Source organism: Erpetoichthys calabaricus, chromosome 13 (assembly GCF_900747795.2).
Source record: "Erpetoichthys calabaricus chromosome 13, fErpCal1.3, whole genome shotgun sequence".
NCBI lineage: Eukaryota > Metazoa > Chordata > Cladistia > Polypteriformes > Polypteridae > Erpetoichthys > Erpetoichthys calabaricus.
Window position 1 is genome coordinate 130,837,337 of NC_041406.2, and position 20,305 is coordinate 130,857,641.

At 38.1% G+C, this 20,305-nt stretch overlaps 1 protein-coding gene across 1 annotated transcript in view; it reads left to right on the forward strand.

The window, feature by feature from the left end:
* Positions 1 to 1,200: 1,200 nt before the first annotated feature.
* The window catches only part of pnp4b (purine nucleoside phosphorylase 4b), a 92,935-nt gene continuing 73,830 nt past the window's right edge, over positions 1,201 to 20,305 (forward strand). Inside the window, exons 1-2 of the mRNA XM_028817776.2 lie at positions 1,201 to 1,381; positions 12,805 to 12,977. Coding sequence (XP_028673609.1) covers positions 1,356 to 1,381; positions 12,805 to 12,977 — 199 coding nt within the window. The 5' untranslated portion in view covers positions 1,201 to 1,355. The remainder of the gene's footprint in view (positions 1,382 to 12,804; positions 12,978 to 20,305) is intronic.

The following is a 20,305-nucleotide window of genomic DNA, read 5'->3' on the forward strand; positions in this document are numbered from 1 at the left end:
TAAAAATACTTGCTATCTCTTGCCCTTTGTGCACTTTCAGCTACTTTACACTGTATTTGCATATGTGTGAATATTTCTTCACTGGCACTCCCACTCTCGAGTGTATTCTCGTAAAGTTTGTTTCTCAGACTCTGTTATTATTTTTGAGATGGCTTTCTCGCTTTTATACTTACCATCTTTGAATATGACTCTCCGTATGTTTCCCATGATGTTTTACTTCCTTGTGTGTCTCACACTTGCACTTCTGTCACATCACCAATGCCAAACTGTCCAATCAGATTGCTCTGATGGACTGGACACACAGACTGTAGCATTTTATTACACAGAAAAAATGTTTACATGTTCTAGAAGAAAACGTTCATCTTAATCTTCCCAACATCCCACAAAATATCAATTTCTCCTTCCTGCCTGAAATGCACAAGAGGGAGGATTGAGGTTGTCTGCAGGGTGTAGGAATGTTTTATCAGAGGGCAATGCCATTTTGGCAGAGGTAAGAGGGAAGATGGATCTTTGTTGGACAGAAAAGGGTGCCTTAGAATGGAGACTATTCTACAGGAACTTGAGTTTCCTCCCACATCCCAAAGATGTGCACAACAAAGTGACTGATGACTATAAACTGACCTGTTGTGTGTATGTGTGAGTGTGTCTAGTAAAGGGTCAGCAACACATCTAAGGCAAATTCCTGACTTGTGCCAGTGGTGGTGGGGTAAGCTCCAGCTGTCTGCAGCATCTGGAAATAGTGGGTTCAGAATGACTTTATGGTTATTATTATTATTGTAATTTTAACTTGTCATAAATAATAAAACATTATAAAGACATGACTATATACAGAACATACATTTTTAAAACGGTTGTGAAACCTCATTGGTTTCTTCACAAGCAACAAGGCTAAACAATCACATTAAAAAAAGTGCAAAATATGACTGTGATTATCATTAATAAATTACACATAACTGCTTTCAGGATTGCTCTGATGAATTCATACCATCCCTAGAATTTAGGAATGTGAGCTTCCAAAATGATTTGTCCTTCTCTGTTTTATTAACAACATGTGTATTGACACAGGTGGACTTTTTCAGCTTTTCTTGACTAACTAATATTTATCTTGGTAGTTTTACATGCATTTTTTAGATAACGACAGTAGCAAGTACAAAGTACACTTTTATACAAACACAAACTCATTTTTTTTTTGGGAAAAATATTGGTCTATCAGTATTGTATTCAGTTTGCCTACTCAATTTGATTTGCAAAACAAGGATTACAGTTTACTAACCTAACAAGGCAGATATATTTCTGGAGATATTATCTAGAGTATTTACATTTTTTCAATAACCTAAATCTAGAGATTGGACTACATGATGCACATTAAAGGAAACCAATGGTAAATTACCTTTTGAAATGAAATTTCTTAAATGTACAAAAAATGTGTTCATTTGTAAGGCAGCTTTTCATCAAGTTTTTAATTATTTAAAAAGCTAGGCAAATATAAATTGACATAAAATGCTGATGAGACTCTGTTATGATTTGCAAAAATGATATAATTGCTTACATTCCTCAGCATATCATATTTGCCAGAAATGTGGGCTCTGAAAATGAAAAGCTGATTCATATCTGTAAATATTAAAGTTGTTTTATTATTTGATTCTCTAGCTTTAAATTAGTATTCATCTTTTTTATTATGATGAAGTCATGTATAAATATGGTTTTAGTATAGTTTTTCATTTTCTCCTTGCACAAAATGAATTTTCTTGATGCAATAATTTGTGATAAGATATATTAAGCCACTGTACTGTATTTAGCTGTTCAATCTGTCTTATATTGATATTACTAAATTTAATATGTATTGACCTTAACCTAAGAGTCCAATATATTAATTTGATAATTATGTCTAAGTGTGTCTTCTGGGTTCAAATCATGTGGTTGTTCATTTTCTGTGTTGAGTTTGTACATTCTCCAAAGCTGTGTGCATTAATTTACAATTCTTAATTGGCCCTGAGTGTATGAAAATGTCTGCTTGAAAGGATCCTGTAAACGACAGGCAGTTCCAGTGCTTCCAGGGCAAGCTCCATCACCTGTGACCCTGAAGAGCACTAAGCGGGTTTGAGAATTTGTCTATCCATGAATACATATGTATATCTAAGGCTGGGGATACATTGCATGATTTCTTGTTGGAGAGCATGCCAAACCTAATTGCAATTATTGACTCTTGACACTTTGAACATATCATATTAAATGAATACGATTGCAAGGGAGTGATAAATGAAACAACTCTAACTGTGATTCAGAACTGTTTCAAATTTCCAAACTTGCATGTCTGTGCAAATGCTTTCCATGCACCTACTGCAATAGCCATAGCTAGATGACTATCTGTCACTATGAAACTCGAAAGTTCAAGTTCAGAAAGTCACACAGTGCCCTAAATAAATAAGAAGTGGTCATATATCAAAGTCTCAGTGAAAAGATTAGTCGTAGCCCACCGTCTCAATGTCATGGAAGCCTATTAGGGTACAGAGAATGAAAAAAGGTCAAAATTTCCACATCAATCACACAGTTTATTTTTTCATTAAAGTAGAATGTCATAAACTTCATCTTAAAATCATTTAATAGTTTCTCAAATCCCATCGTAACTAAAGTAGCAAGTTAAATGCTGTGATGGACGACCGGCTATGGACTCCGGTCGCCACCCCCAGGCCGCTAGGAGGAGCCCTCCGGACAGCATATTTGTGCCCCGAGTTCCAGCAGGGCCTCATGGACTTTGTAGTGTTGTGACACAGCCCTGCTGGATACCTTGGGGGCCGCCAGGAGTCGCTGTAAGGGGGCTAGTGGGCTCTTGCATGCCCTATAACCCAGGAGTGCGTCACAGTCACGTGACTGGAGGAAGCAGCGTGCTCCTGGGATGAAAAGGACTGTTTACCCTGACCCGGAAGGGATAAGGACTTGGGGGTTTGGCCAGGAGCCACTTCCGGGTCAGGGGCTATAAAAGGACTCTGGGTAAGCCCAGACATTTGAGCTGAGCTGGGAGGAAGGGTGGCAAAGTGTCTGGGAGTGTGGAGGATTGATTATTGATTATTATTGTTTTGTTATTGAGTATTGTGGAGAGGAGGGTGCTTGGTGCACATTATTATTATATAATAAATAATAATTGGACTTTTATCTGGTGTTTGACGTCTGATCCAAGGGTTCAAGGGGTCACGGAGACCTTAATCATTCACAATGCTTTGTATTCTATGTGTTATTCTATGTACTCTTATGTGTGTGAACCCCTACGTGTTTCTTAAACAAGCTTTCTCTTACGCCGACAGGACACAGAATACATTACATTCATGATGTTACAGCTCTCTGAACATCTTAAATACTGAGATGTATACCTGATATCATTTTCATGATGATAGAAATTAAAGCATGTATAAAACATTGAGGCACGTTGGCACAGTGGTAGTGACGAGCTGGCGCCCCTTCCAGAGATCGTTCCTGCCTCCCACAAGATGCTTGCTGCGCCGTGAGTGACCCTCAATATAATAATTTATTGCAGCAGTACTGTCTCTTTCAAATGTACTAACCCCCGATTCCTGTCCTTCCTTTTCTTTCTCCAAATAACCAATCGCTACACAATCAGCTCTTTAATAAATGTCAAGCCATCTGTACGCTTAGAACTCCGATTCTTCAAAACTTTTAAGGAACATTGAAATATCTTTGTAGTACTTGGAGTGCCAGCTCATCAATACCCCTTGCCCACTGAGTCCTTGCATATTTAATCATTAACACTATACATTATGTAAATGAAGTTAAAAATTTAACTGTATAATGTAATATATACTTTACTGCATTTCATCTTAAAAATGATATCAAGAGCTCCTAGAAGGTAGTGCCTGGAAAACTAAATCAATTTAGAATCCAGTCATCATCATCTGTAAATACACGCTCTCAATTGAATTGAATTCCTGTACTGTTATTGTATGATACAATGAGATTCAATATGCAAATCCTCCATAAACTTATTTTTCTATAAAATGGCAAAATAACAGCAACAACAATAATAATAATAGGATAAAAACAGTGAAAATATATAATATGAAAGCATAAGTAGCTCAGGTTGTGCAATATTACAACTGTAATGCAAGTTTACAGTGAGACAATTATACTTATAAGTAGAAACAGTTCTACTGTTTGACTGATTGAGTGTGTTTATAGCTCTTGGGATAAAACTGTTTCTGAACAGCGAGGTCCGAACAGGAAATGTTCTGAAGCTTTTGCTGAATGGGAGAGGTTCAAATAGATTGTGCGCATGGCTGAGGCAGTGTGTGCCAGAAGCTGTATCCTGATATTTCTCCCAACTCTTGACACCAGATGCCATAGAGCTTTCCGCTCAGCTGCTGTACAACTGTGATTCCACACTCAGATACACTGGGTTAAAATACTCCAAGTGGTGCACTTTTTGTAACAACACTAAAGTGGCTATGGTATTTGGAATAGTTTGGCCATTTGGTGCACCATTATATGGTTACAGGTTGATTACAATCAGATGCCTTAAACTAAAAAATGATATGCAGTTAATTTCAGGGTATTTGATAAAGCTGCGTCAGGGACAAGAATCTAAAAAATAAAGGGAAACCATACAGGAACAGTAGCACTGCTTTGATGCTGGGTGCCACCAGTTTGCAAAACAGGGTGGAGAACTTGCGTATGCAAGGGATTGAGCTGGCATGAAAATGTGTGCGACTTTACACTAAGTTTAGTTTTTAAACATCACGATCTGAGCGTGGAAACGGGCGTACACAACATTTTTGTGCTTACACACCATTTATACATAAGGCCCCAGGAATTTTTAAAAGTAATCAGTGACTGTTTTTTAACAAAGTTTGTTAAAGCACCAACAAGGGGTGATGCCAGTCTGGATTTAGTAATTTGTAATAAGATATAATTGAGGGTGTAGAGGTGATTGAACCACTAGGGTCAAGTGACCATAATATAATACAATTCTCAGTATTTTGTAAGAATGCAGATGCAAAGACTAAAATTGTTAAGTTGAACTTTGGTAGGGCAAGTTTTGACCAGATGCAACAAAGTCTAAGGAGGATAGACTGGGATAACCTTTTAAGTGTGGAGACAGTCGAGGAGCAGTGAGACAGGTTTAAAAATGATATACATGTAATTCAGGACAGATACATACCTAAATTTGGAATTAATAGGAAATTTTTAAAAACTCCACCATGGATTAATAAAGATTTAAACAAGAAGTTGCAAAGGAAAAAACTGCTTTATAAAGCATATAAGGCTAATGACTGCAAAGTGAATCTTAGACCATATGAGAACATGAGGGCAACCATTAAGAAGGATATCAGGGAGTCTAAAAGAAAGATGGAGAGGAATATAGCAAATAAGGTGAAAGAAGACCCTAAGAGATTCTTTCAGTATTTTAGTAGTAAAAGAACAGTCAACGTGGAGGTGAAGTGCATCAGAAACAGTAAAGAGGAATTAAAAGATACAGACAATGATATACCAGATGCCCTAAACTTAAATTTTTCTGAGGTCTTCACAAGTGAGCAAGTGGATAACCTCCCAGTGGTAAACAGGACAGCTAAGGATTGGTACCTCACTGATATTTAAAATCTGTGCTGAAACCTCACGATAAAACTGTTGGCATGGTAGATACAGAATCGTTGTGAAACTTTGCCGATAAATTATGGTGTTGGAGAAAAAGTGTATCATTATACTCTTATTTTTAGTTTGTCAGAAAAACTGAGCATATGTTTAGTCACTGTAGTATTATGTGTCACCGAGCCATCTTTCATACATTTCTACACAAGCTATGTTGCTTTTATTTTACGTTTACAGACATGAACATTTTGATTTCAAGAAGTGGGAAAAGTGAGGTGCTGTGATTGAGGGTTACTCAAGATGCTGTGTAGCTGCAGAGACAAGTGTGGGGTAGCGTCAGACTGTCAGCATAAAATGAGACCTACCCCTGCATTCTGGTACATTAAGGGATGATACAGTGATGAATAAATAAACAATATCATGACTACCATATCGAATTATCAACTAATATCATTATCAGTGAATTGTATAAATAAATACACATCCATCTAACATCATACCTTTCTTATATAGTAATAGCCATTTGACCCCGCACCATCCAAGGCCATGTAGTGAGTTGTACTTTCTTCAGTGCACATGGCTGCAAGTATTTTGTGGTTCTGCTGTCAGGGGCAGCTGTCAAACAAGTACAAGAAAAACATTTCTAAAAAGTATTCAGGTTGAAGTAACCACTCTCAAGGTAAAATTAATAAAGTAGACTAACTGTAGTTGAAGTTGCATAATATATTTCTTTGTTTTAAATACTGTAGATTACTGCACACATTTTCAAATGCTTTTCAAAGGGAGATTTTGAAATTTCAAAAATATATCCAGCATGGTGTAGTTGACATACCTCAAGGAAAACTGCACTGTCCTGACAAATTTCCTTGAAGAATAAGCATGCCAGATTTCAACAACATTGCTCAATTAGGAGGCAGGTTGTGTCATACGGACAGACAGACAAACATGGCTATCATAGCAGGTGCTTTGCAAACACCCTTAAAAACACTGACATGAAATCATTTCCGTAACTATGCAAAGAGTATTCTCTTGTGCACTGCCATCTGAAATACAGTCAGCACCATGACATCACATGCAGTACAAACCTGGTCACATGGTTAGGCACCAAGCTGTTGTCAAAAACAATACGGCCATAACAAAGAAAAAACAGGACAAAACAATGTTGCATTTAAAAGAATATACAATACTAGATAACAAAAGTAAGAAAATGATGATGTTCACAAATTTAACAATTCATAACACAAGTGCTGTTCCCCCACTGTTTTTATCAAAAACAAGGCCACTCAGTAGTACATTTGTAAATTTTTCTTTTTTTATTTTCATATATACTATTGGTCGTGAAAAGTTCCAAAGTCTGTCTCAGTTCTTGCAGTCACACACACACACACACGCTTAGAGTACCAGAAGTTAAACCCATGCAGTCACAAGTTGAATATGCACACAGCTCAGACCATCAACAGTTCTGTTCTGGAGCCTTGTGTCCTGGAACACTGAGACAACAAGACTTACTGCACTATCTCTTTTCTGCCCTGCTTTCCTCCAGTTTAACCAAAACAGGTTTTCTAAAAAGACGGATGATTAACATAGAGTCTTCAGAGAAGCAACAGGACAAATGCTTCTTAGTCCAGTTTTTGGATCTCATGAACCATAACTCATCTCTGCATTTCATACATTAGCAGGCAAAGCTCAGCTTACCTATTCATCTTTGCTAATCGTTTAGCAAAAATACAAGGTCATCTAGAGAGTGTTTTGCTTTAAAAGATACAATCCAAATATTCTATTGACACAGTGGTATTTCTGCCTATTCATTAGTCAATCTAAATTTATTGTATTGTTTGGGGTAGGTCATATAAAAACACTTGTATATTAGCTGTCACTGTGCGATGTCCTTTATGTTCTGCTTCAGAATCCCTTTGACAAATGGCTTTACATCCATTTCAATTCAATGTATTGTCACAATATTATTATTTATTATTTGGCAGATGCCTTTATCCAAGGAGACTTACAACACCTGAGAAATACAATTGGTTACATTTCTTTTATTCTTTTTCTAGTTGGAGAAAATGCAGGTGAAGTAAATTTCTCATGAGCACACAGGGCCAGTAGTACAATCTGAGCCTACAACTTATTTGTTTGAAATTTAAAGCCTTAACCACTACATCACACTGCCTACCTAATATCTTAAACAATGAAATGTAAGGTATAAAATTTTAAAAATATGTGAAATTAAATTGAATCAAGAAGTCAATTGACAAAGAAAGATGTCATGGAATGCAAATGGCTCCACAGGTGAATACTGAAAAACCTTTGTAAATATGTATGTAATAATTAACAAAGAATGTTTTTAACATATTAACACAATATCCTACAACTTACTTTATACAGTATAAGTAGGCCAGCTCGATTTGCTATATATTGTATAGAAAAGGTTTTGTATTTAGAGCAGTATATCAGGTAGAGTAAATATGTCAGCTTGGGACATGCTAACAAACTGTGCCACCTTTGACAGCCCTGTTAAAAGAAGCAAAACCCTTCCTAGAATGGGTTAAATTCCTTGGATTTCTGGTGACTCTTCTGGAGCATGTCTTGAACAACCATTTTCTGGTTCTACATTGAGAAGATAAGAAAATGGAGTCTGAGACATCTGGTATTCTTAATCCTAATGTTCTTCCCAGAGGATAAAAGGGCAATAGGTTTACAAACGTGGAACATTTAATTTTCCATAGAGAATTCCTGTGAATTCCAACAAGCTGTTTTTCATCTTCCTCTGCACTGAATCCCACCTTTCTTTTACTTTCACTTTTTAAAATTTTACATAAATGATCTTGTCTTCTAAAATCCTGCTCTGTTTTTTATTCATTTTAATTTTGAGCCTCATATGTCTGGCCTTTTTTATCTTTACATGTATTCTACAGACATTTGATCTGCTACTTTAATGTTTTTTTGAAGAATTTGAGAATAACTGAACAAAGTGAAATTTGTAATAAGAATACTCAAACATGTCTGGAGTTCATTAAAGTGGTGTCTGGAGTTTACGATCCATCATTCAGTCTTTTTTTTAGCTATTTTGCCTGTGGTCTCACATAGTGAAACAGAATTCCTTGGGTGCTTTTTGGATTCCAATTTACCTGCAATTCAGAAGTTTTTGTACAGGAGACTTTCATTAAAGTCTTTGTATTTAATGTTGATTTAATTTTTCATTGACCGCATGTGTATATTTGCTCTGCTTTGCTTCTGTCAGTAACTGTGAGTTTCACCATAGTGACTTTTTGTCTGATTTGATTTTCTCCTTTGTGAGTCTGCAAATCCAGTATCTGCCACAATCACAATGTAATGAAATATACAGAGATGCCTGAACACATTGATGTGCTTCTCCTTGAATAAATTGGTGTAAATTAAATTAGTAGAATATACTTGCAAAATGGAAAACTCCAATTGTTTATTTTACTGTCTCTAATTGTGTGAATAATGTATGGATGTGGGCGGCACGGTGGCGCAGTGGTAGCGCTGCTGCCTCGCAGTTACTAGACCCGGATTCGCTTCCCGGGTCTTCCCTGCGTGGAGTTTGCATGTTCTCCCCGTGTCTGTGTGGGTTTCCTCTGGGCATTCCGGTTTCCTCCCACAGTCCAAAGACATGCAGGTTAGGTGGACTGGCGATTCTAAATTGGCCCTAGTGTGTGCTTGGTGTGTTTGTGTGTGTCCTGCGGTGGGTTGGCACCCTGCCCAGGATTGGTTCCTGCCTTGTGCCCTGTGTTGGCTGGGATTGGCTCCAGCAGACCCCCGTGACCCTGTGTTCGGATTCAGCAGGTTGGAAAATGGATGGATGGATGTACGTATATATTTGGTTTGAAAATGTGGCATCAAATTGTCCAATTTGTGGTAAGACAATGGGTCCGTTACAAAGTTTTCTCATATAACCCAAATGGTGACAATCACAATGATGTATAATGTATATGAATGACATGCAAAGTCCCTCAAACTATACTACAACTTTTGAATTGTTAACAGTAACAGAAATTATTAGAAATGTATTTGAAGTTTACAGAAGTGGTGTATTATTTGCTATATTTGGGGTAAATGGTCAGCCAGTTAAAAGATTCTGCTTCAGAGGAGCTTTATGCAGAGGTCAATTTTCTTTTTACAAATCTGTTACTACTATTGATCTTATAACAAAACTCAAAATTGGTTACACCAAACATTGCAGTCAAATACATTCTCATTCTTATCTAATGTAACTGAGTTATCTCATAACAATACTAGCAAAACAAGAAAATGCAACCACCATATATATACAGACAATATCAGACAAAATCAACTGAAATATCTTTGTCTGAATTTGCACTAAAAATTCTGAGAGGACCAGTATTGCAGTTGCTAACTATACTTTAAAAATTTCAAAAGTAAACAGACTTGCAGTTGCTGCATATATATGAAAAAAATCCTAAATTAACAGTGTAAAAGATTAGACTGACAAAGATAAATATTTGGGTTACCACCGTGGTGACACAATATAATTGAAAAAGGAAAATACCAAAAAGCATGCAACAAATTGCAACGGCTTCTCTGACACAAGTTTGTGTAGTGAACTGGAACATGGTTTCTTGGTTAAGTGGTCATGTGGCAGGAAAAGGTGGGTCCAGGTGGTAGTGGCTGTCAAAATTCCATTATGCAGGGGAAGGTGAAGAGAAGCAATTAGACCAAGCGCCAACCCTTGGTCCACGGTAATTTTCATCACCAAAGCCCTCAAACTGTTTTCTATGCACCCGCGCATGACAACAGACTTACAGTTGCTAAATATGCACAAAAAATCCAAAACTGAACAGACTTGCAGTTGTTACATACATACAAACTAATCCAGAAGTGTACAACATTGTTAAATGAACACATAAATATCCAGGAACTAGACAAAGAGCCCGTTTCGACAACGTAAGATTAAATGGGCACGAGTTTGTGTCAGCAGTGTATGAAGAACAAATGATAAGTAACAAAGAAGTTGTTTTGTAATGATTGTAGTCCGCTTTACTCATTACTGTACAGGCTTGCACTGTTAGTTGATGAATTTTCCAGGCCTATAGTATAATATTGAATGATGAATGTTCCAGTACAATATGGAATAGTAATAAGTGTAAGCACCACAAACCTGATATAGGTGTATTGAATGAATGCGTAATTGAATCAGAATGCGTAATTAGGCCTGGAGCTGTAGTCAAAATTGAATTTGCCTTTCTCTTTGAATTTTTGCGCTGTAAATCCTGCCGACTGCTGTGATGTTGAGGTTGGATGTCGGTCTCGTAAGGTTTTTTGGGCAGCTGCGCAGAAGGCGACTGCGCATTCGGCTTCGGATGTGTGCAGAAGGTGACTGTGCATTCGGCTTCGGACGGACGTGAGTGAGTGAGTGAGGAGGCAGGTGAGTTATATATTAAGATTTACAGGGCTACTGTTACTAATTATACCTCAGAACATATTAATATAGACAGAGAAGTGTCTATTTGACATGCAAATCAAAAAAGATATTCACCTTCACTCAGAAATTGCAATGATGAGTTTAATTATAATTCACACATTATGAATCTAATAAGGAAATTCTTGAAGGGTCCATGAATTTTAAATGTCTATATTGTTGTTCATTGAAATTAACTGATGAACCACATGGAATATATTGTAAAAGTTGAGAAATCAAACTATAACCTTTTGAAAACTTACAACAGCCTATAAAAGGTGTCATTTTGCTTGGCTTTTCTCAACAGCCTATTAAAGGTTTACTACAGGTTGAGTATCCCTAATCTGAAATTCCAAGATCACTAGATGTCCTTACTGAAAAATGATTGCAGGCAATTGCTTCAATTGTGTTAGAAAAAATAGATTGTACTGCAAATTGCTTTTTTATGTTGCCAATTTTTTTATTTTGGTAAAAATGTGCTATGTTTTATGTATGTACCTCCACACCATACAAAAACTAAATGCAGCTCATCATTTAGCTGGTTTGGCTGCATTTCCCACCTTGATCACGTGTTTCCACACATGATCATTATGTAAATGCAAATATTCCAAAATCCAAAAATACCTGTATTCTGAAATACTTCTGGTCCCAGGCATTTCCATTTAGGGATACTCAATGTATATTTGATTTACCCACAGACTCAGAACATTTTATGAATGCTGTATAAAAAATATAAAAGTGCATTTCAAATTATATAATTTGATGCAAAAAAAATATTCAAAGACAATTTCGTGCCAAATTTTAAACTACAGGGAGAGGTGTATCAACATTGTCTTAGGAAATTTTCCAAGTGAAGCCGGGTAACACAAGTAGAATATATAGTATGTATATATATTGTGAAAGATGATATGCAGAGGCGAGCGTCCTGGCCGGGAAAGAGGGTGTTACCTTAACCGGACAGGAGGCCAGACCTATGCAACTCCGCGAAAAAGGGCAAAGAAAACACTTCCTTACCCAGAATAGAAGCAGAAGATGTCAATGCCAGGAGGAATACAAGGGCATCCTGATTGGGTTATATCCGGGAACAATACCAAGCTGGGAGGCCTGTATAATGGAAGAACTGGGGAGAACAATGGATTCATTACATTTCCTCCCCCAGAACATTAGATGATAGCTTCCCTGAATTTCAGCGGTGCCCATGGTTCCCACAGTGCACTATGGGACTTGGAGTTCTTTGTCTCAGACCTGTTGGGTACCGTGGGTGCCTCCAGGGGGTGCTGTGAAAACGGAAGGGCCGTATGCCTTTCATGGGTTTTCCACCTAACCTGAAAGTGCTTGCAGACCATGTGGGTGGAACAGCAGAAGCACTTCTGGATTAGCTAATATAAAAGGACTTGCCGTCCTCATCCAGGCGAGTCAGAGTCGGGTGAGAGTGGACAAAGTTCACCTGGGTGGTGTTGAGGAGTAGAAGAGAAAGAGAGAGAGAGAGGAGAAGTTGAAGAGAATTGTGTTGATTATGCTTTTGGACCTGTGTGGAAGGTATTTGTACAAATAAACCAGCTTTATTTGAAAGGGACAGCTGTCTGTGAAGTTGTGTCCGGGATTTGGTGCTCTCTGATGCCCCCTAGTGGCTCACAGTACGTATAAAATATATTTATATATATGTGTGTATGTGTGTATATATATATATATAGCTATTTTTCCCTGAAAATGTGATATTGTATATGTACTTTAACACAAACAGTGTTATTTATTTTCACTAACAGCTGCTGCTCCTTTGATGACTGTCGAAACACAGCTGAGTGGCTTCTTAGCCGAACCAGACACCGACCTAAAATTGGCATCATTTGTGGATCTGGCTTAGGTCTGCTTGTGGACTCAGCATCAAGAAAGCAATCTTTCCGTTACGAAGATATACCCAACTTTCCTGCAAGCACGGGTAGGTCCCCATAATACTTTGCTCTGTAAGTGAACAGGACACTCATGTGGTGAACATTCAGAATGTGAGTGAAGATAAGATCGTAAGTTAGTAGTGATGAAAACAAAATGATGATTAAACTTACTGCTTTCAATATAAAAAAATGCTTCTACTTGTAGTAAGCAGAGGGCAGGGTGAGGGTAACAGAAATGCATCTTGCTGTAGGTGATATAACATTAAAGTCATTTTAGGTACAGTTTAACTCCTTCAATGCTTCATTTATCTTTTTAACCTGATTATGTATCTGCCTTCCCTGTTTCATGAACGACATATGCAGTAAATAAACCTTCCAGTTACATTCTGACTCTAAACTCAGATACTCCTGGAATTTATAACTCCTTTCTAGCATCTCCTATAAATACGAATTTTAAGCTAAGATACTTGGACTGCAAAGTTTTAGCTGGGATCTTAAATCAAGCAGATATTTACAAAGTACACCCCATAATAATTGTTGACTTTTTCAACATGTCTGAACAGGCAAATATTAGATCTTCATGAAAACAGTGCCAAAAGATAAAGGTGATATAATTGAACAAATGACTCAAAAATAACATGGTGTATTCATTCATATAATCTAAATTAACAAAAATGCAGATTTTGTATGTGAAATAATAAGTACACCTCTACATTTGTCACCACTTTAAAAATTAGAATCCGGTGTTCCAGATTGGGTTCCAATAACCTCATTAAGGAGTATACAGATGGAGCCTGTTTTATTTAAACCACAGCTATCTAGGGTCTGGCCTTCTCTTTGTTATTGACATGTGTGGTGTCATCATGGCAGGATCAAAAGAGTTCTCAAAGGCATTCCGAAAGGAGGCAGTGGATGCCAATAAGTCTGGTATGGGATTTTAAAAAATCACCAAGTAATTTGAAATCAATCATTCCATTAAAATTATCCACAAATGTTGTGGTATTTAAAATGACTGCTAATTTGTCCAGGACTGGCCGGCCCTGCAAATTCAACTCAAGCGGACCATTTAAAGCTAAAAGAAGTCTTTAAGGACCCCAGAATTTCATTTTGGGATCTGCAGGTAACTAATGCAAAAGTTGGTTTCAAAGTGCATTCATCTATGAACAGAAAGAAATTGCACAAATTTGATATTTACTGTAAAAAGAACATTAAAGTAAGACTACAGTTTGCCATTGAACAAACAGGCAAACACCAGGCCTTTTGGATCAATGTGCTCTGGACCGATTAGTCAAAGACAGAGTTGTATGGCCACAGTAACACAGTAATAGTAAACAATTTGGTGTAAAGCGAAGACATCATTTCAGGAGCACAATGTGAAGCATGGTGATGGAAATGTGGTTGGGGTTTCTTTGCTGCCTCAGGGCCTGGGCAGCTTGCTGTCATCGAGTCAATAATGAATGCTGCATCAAATCAAAGTGTGGTTGGGGAGAATGTAAGATTATCTGTCTCAAAGTTGAAATGGACCTTTAATAAGATAACGATGCAAAGCACACTAACAAATCCAGCAACGAATGGCTCAGAAAGAAGACTTGGAGGGTTACGGACTGGCCTAATCAAAGCCCTGATTTGAATCCCATTAAATGTTGGGGGAGGTCTGGGGATCTTGCGATATCTTGCAATGTCATTGAGACGTTTTTCAAACATTTTACTGTGTCAGTGTCAGAGACTGGAGGGCAGTTATGCAAAATGCCTCTGTGAAGTCACTTTTGGGCAAAAACAGCTTCTGAGAAGAAGGGTGTACTTACTTCCTCCCCAGCAGACCATTACACATGTTGATATTTTTGTTGAATAAAATGATTGAAAATGAAGATTGTGCCTCTGTAAATATCCTGTAAAAGTGAGTATTGTGTAATTAATTTCAACATGAAAGGTAAAACAATATATATGGGAAAAAGTAAGTAAACCTCTTTGAAATTGTTGTTATTGTTAAAAATCAGCAATTACTACTACTACTGCTACTACTTTAACTTGCTAATCTTGCAGTTTGCAGTGGATCTGGGGGTCAGGTCAATTCAGTCTGTTGTCATCTTTGTTCTTTTTCAGTTTCTCTTTTGCACTCATTGGTTTCATTAGTAACCTGCCAGGTTATTTGAACTGTTGAGTGGCACTATAAGATGCTTTTGAAGAGAAAAAACATGGCATTAAGTCTTCCAGTTTATAGTCATACCACTTTCTGTGCCCATATGTTTCCTTGCAATGAAACCATGATGCCCAGATCCTCATGCCAATAACATAATAATGCCCAAAATACAGAGGAACTGACCTAAATGGGCATAATTATAATAACAATTCTAGAATTGGAGTGATTGTAACAAGTGAGCACCAGATACTTTTAACCGCACAGTAACTGAAAAGGGGCTCCATACCTATACAGGATGTCTGATGCATATTAGTTCTGTTTTATAGTTGCACTTAGGAAAAATGGAAATTGGAGACTTTACAGAAGTATACTTTCAGCTTGGTCTTAAACACAAAGACATAGCGCTTGTTCTTGCAGTCTGTCATGGATACATTATCATTGAAAGGCATTTAAAACGTATATTGAAGTCTAAAGGTCTATTTCGCCGTAAGGTCTATAGCAACATTGGGGAAATTATTGTGTTTATACAGCAACAATTGCAAAGCTCAGGTCAGCTTCATGGCTATTGATGGATGCACACAAAATATCAAAAAAATGGTTTGCATGTGAAGAAGGAAGATTTTCGTCTGACATTGAAGGCACTAGATCCAAGAGGAGTTTGTCTTAGAAAAGCCAGAAGACTCCATTGGTGTAACTATTTTGCAAGAGGACCAAACTATATGTGGCATTTTGATTCTTATGACAAACTTAGCCCATGTGGTATTTGTATAAATGGTTGCATTGATGGGTTTTACAGTAATATTATTTGGTTAAATGCATTTACTACAAGCAATAATCCAAAAGTTGTGGGAGGCTACTTTATGGATACTGTAGAAAGACTTAAAGGTTGTCCTAAAATAGCCAGAGGAGATCTGGGTACTGAAAATGTTTACATTAGAGATTTTATAAGGTCTCTCCTCTGTGATACAAATGTACTCTACGCCATAGACAGCTACTTGGACAGAGCCAGGACTGCCAATCAATGAAAAGAAAGTTGGTGGGGACTTCTAAGGAGGGAGTCAACGGATTTCTTCATGTCCTTGTTCGCTGATTTGAAGGACAATGGCATTTTTGACGGATATTTTCTGGATAAAAGTAGGAAGGGAAGTCAAGCTAAAGTTAGAAAATGGGATTTATTAGAAAATGGAGCGGACCTTAACAAAACTGATAAAGCGATTTCTCAAGGTAGTTTCCACCCTTCTCAATGCACTTGCACTACCTGCCTTGAAGTTCCTGGATTCCAGCAGAATCCAGACAAGCCTTGGTGTTCTTAGCAATGTGTGGGCATGTATTGTCTTGCAGAAAAAGGACTCCTTGAGGCAGCAGTCCCTGCCCCTTGGATTGAATAGCAGGCTTCACATTGGTCTCCAGCAAGTTACAGTAACTTGCACAAGTGACTGTAGTACCCCTCGGCATGTAGTGTTCAACTCGGGTGCACAAGTGGTCGCAAGGACAAGATAAAACCTTTTATTCTGCTGGAATAAATTGGCAGTGCTGCATCTGTCCAAGCAGCTGTCTGTGGCGCTTCTTATATTTGTATCACAGTGCAGAAACCTTTGAAATATCAGATGAAAATCTTCCTTCTTCACATGCAAACCATTTTTTTGACATTTTGTGTGCATCCATCGGTAGCCATGAAGCTAACCTGAGCTTTGCAATTGTTACTGTATAAACACAATAATTTCCTCAGTGTTGCCATAGACCTTACAATGAAATCGACCTTTAGACTTCAGTATATGTTTTAAATGCCTTTCAGTGATAATGTATCCACGATGAACTGCAAAAACAAGTGCTATGTCTTTGTGTTTAAGACCAAGCTGAAAGTATACTTCTATAAAGTCTCCAATTTCCATTTTTCCTAAGTGCAACTATAAAACAAAACTAATATGCATCAGAAATGATGTTATAGGTATGGAGTCCCTTTTCATTTACTGTGCTATTGAAACTATCTGGTGCTCACTTGTTACTATCTGCTGTGCACCAGAAAAATCCCCAGAAAAAAAAATTACACTTTTTTAGTAGGTAGTGAAAAAACTCCAGAAACCAGCTGAACATCACATCTTTCATATACAGTAATGTCACATCAGATACCCAGATAAATAGTAAAAGAATGGGGATTTGGTTAGAAGTCAGGTCTTCAAATGAAAAGCATACTTACACTTTGGAGGATTAAGGGTACCGTGCCAAAAACATACATGACGTAGTGTGAAGGTGCAGGTCCGATGCTACCAGGTCCTTTACGTGGATCCTCTTGAACCCCCTACCACCGATAACGTACCCGAGGAATGAGCAAGCAGATAAGAATACTCAAACACAAAGCAAGGGGTAGTGATTATATGCTTTTATTAAAACCAGTCAACAACAAATAGAGTACACAGGTGCGGTGCAATCAAACTGTAATAAATAAATAATCCATAAAAACCAAGTGCATTTGTGGAGGTTAAAAATCAATCCAATAAATATTCCTTAAAACAAGGTTAAAATCTCACAGACAAAGAAACTGTTATTTTAAAAATCCTGGTGCGTCCCTTTATTTTAGTGTCTCCTCCCCTTATCCTTACTGGACCTTACAGGAGGAAAACTGATGGGCACAGCCATCCCTCTTAAACAGTGGGTCTGGGTCCCTGCTGCTCTATGGCTGAAGAGCAGAGCTCCTCCACCAGACATAGGAATGGGTCCTTAATGTCCATGGCTCCAGCTGCAAGACTCAACATCAGAACCTCAGAGAGTCGCCTGCACCAACTGATCACTCCAGCTTCCTGAATCACTCAGCTGGAGTGATCCTCTACTATTGACACTGAGTATTGGCTACCCTTCCCCTGAGGGGCTCTCCTCATGGTTGCTTGCCTCCTTTCTGCTCACTCATTTGCTCATTCACCATCTCTCTCTCTCTCTTTCTCTCTCTCCCTCTCTTCTCCTTTAACCTCCTTTCTTCCAAGTTGTATTTTTCTTGATCTTCCTCCTTTGTCCCGTGCAAGCTCCTTTATTCTCTACTGCCTAATTGGGTATGGGTGCGAGAGGCCGCTTTCTCTGTGGCATCATTTAGATGCCTGATTGATCTGCCCACCTCCACATGTGTATGTAGCATAGTCATACAGTTCCCCAATTAACCTTGGAGCGAAACGCACTCTTGCACACCCTCATCTGATTGGAGCCTGCACATTCAGGGCACGATTATTTATTTAAAAATCGGCCACCTTTTCTGAGCTGCGGATCTGATTTACTACAGTAATCATTTAACTGTTTACAAGTCCAGGTCCAGTGGAAACACAAGTGTGAAAGACTAGGAAAAACTATATAACCTAAACCAATTTTGACTCTTTTTAGGATGTTTCAAAGCCCAGACAACAGTAAATGTACCAGTATATATTAACAGATAATGATAAGATACAGTAGTTTTATAAATAACTGAATTGAAAAAACTTTAATAACAGTGGCTCAAAAACTGAGGTCAGCATTGGATTTCAAAATACACACATCAGTCTGAGTTAAATTTGAATCCAGTCTATACAAACAGTAACTTTAGATATATTTGCATTTGTCATTCATTGTGCTTTGTACTTTACACCAGGAGACTGCTGGATCTTTCTTATGTCATGATCTGGTGAGTGTTGTTTAACCCACATCAAAAGGTGAAGTGGTGACTCTGAGGCTAAGGATCTGTGCTTATAGGTGGGAGGTTGTTGGCAGGAATCCCATTACTGCCAGAAAGGATCCTACTCCATTTGGGCCCTTGAGAAAAGCTCTTCACCTGAAAATTGCTTCAGGTGTACTGTACAATGGCTGACCCTGCGCTCTGATCTCCAAAGGTCATGTGAAAAGACAATTTCCCCTCAGGGATTAATACAGTGTACCAAATAGCAAAAAAAAAGGCTCAATATTAAACAATTGTAATGTTTGTTTATTTTCTATGTTGCCTTGGATAAACCCATCTGCCAACTATTCAAAAACATACTCAAGTAAAAGTTAAGTAATGTGGTATAATATGAAAATTTTAATAACAAATTGAAATAAATTTAATTTTCTTTTGTAGAAATCATTGCAAGATGCTTTAATGGTCCACTTCCAAAAAGAGTATTAGCCCCCTTGAAAGGTGTTACATTTTTGGAGGACAGCCGCGGTCTTTACTTGGCCAGGACGCCCCTATAGTGGAAGGACCTGGGGAGAAAGTATATTACCTCCACCAGAGCGATACAAGGCAAGGCACCTTGGGAATTGGAATTTGGAGCAGCCCTGTTGGGTTCCATTGGTGCTGCCAAAGGGTGTTGCTGCAATGGCTGAGCCCTTTGGTGCAGCACTTCCACCACACCCGATAGTGCTGCTGGAAGAAGATCACCGGACACCTGAAGCACTTCTGGGTACCCTACAAAAGGAGGCAGCTGCCACTAATCCAGTAGCCAGAGTCAGGAGGAGGTGGACAAAGCTTGCTGGAGGAGAAGTGGAGGTGACGAGAAGAGAGGAGAAAAAGGAAGAAAAAAAAAAGAAAGGACTGGGTAGTTATTGTGTTGTGCACTGTACTGTGCTGGGAGAGAGAAAAAAGCGCTTCCCCACGTATAATAAACATGTGCTGTGTGGCAAAACTTGTGTCTCTGTCTGTCTGTGTCAGGTTGGGGTGGCTGGAGTGCCTTCTGCAAGCCACACATTTTATCATTATGCAATGTTGAAACATAGTGGATTTAATTAGGTTTTTTCACATTGAGGAAACAAAATTATTTTGTGTTTTTGTAAGTATAAAACAAAATAACTAGTATTTACCCTCTTCAATTCAGTATTTAGTTGGTGCACCTTTGACAGCCTTGGCAGCCTAGAGTTTGCAGAAAAGCATCCCCACAGCTAGTACCACCATGCTTCATGATGGGGATGATGCATTTTTGATTATAAGCAGTGTTTGTTTTGTGCCAAAGTTGGTGTTTAGTCTGATGGCCAAAATGCTCATCTTTGGTCTCATCACACCATAGAACCTCCTTATAGCTGACTTCAGAATTTTTCCATATATCTTCAGGAAAACTCGGCACGATGTCACATGTTTTTCTTAACAGTGGCTTTCTCTTGACCACTCTCTCATAAAACTGTGTCTGGTAAAGCACCCAGGCATCAGTTGTTGTATGCACAAGTCTTTCCAGGCTTTCCCACTTCAGCTTGTAACTCCTTCAGAGTTCTTATAGGTCTCTCGGTGACATCCCCCACTAGTTGTCT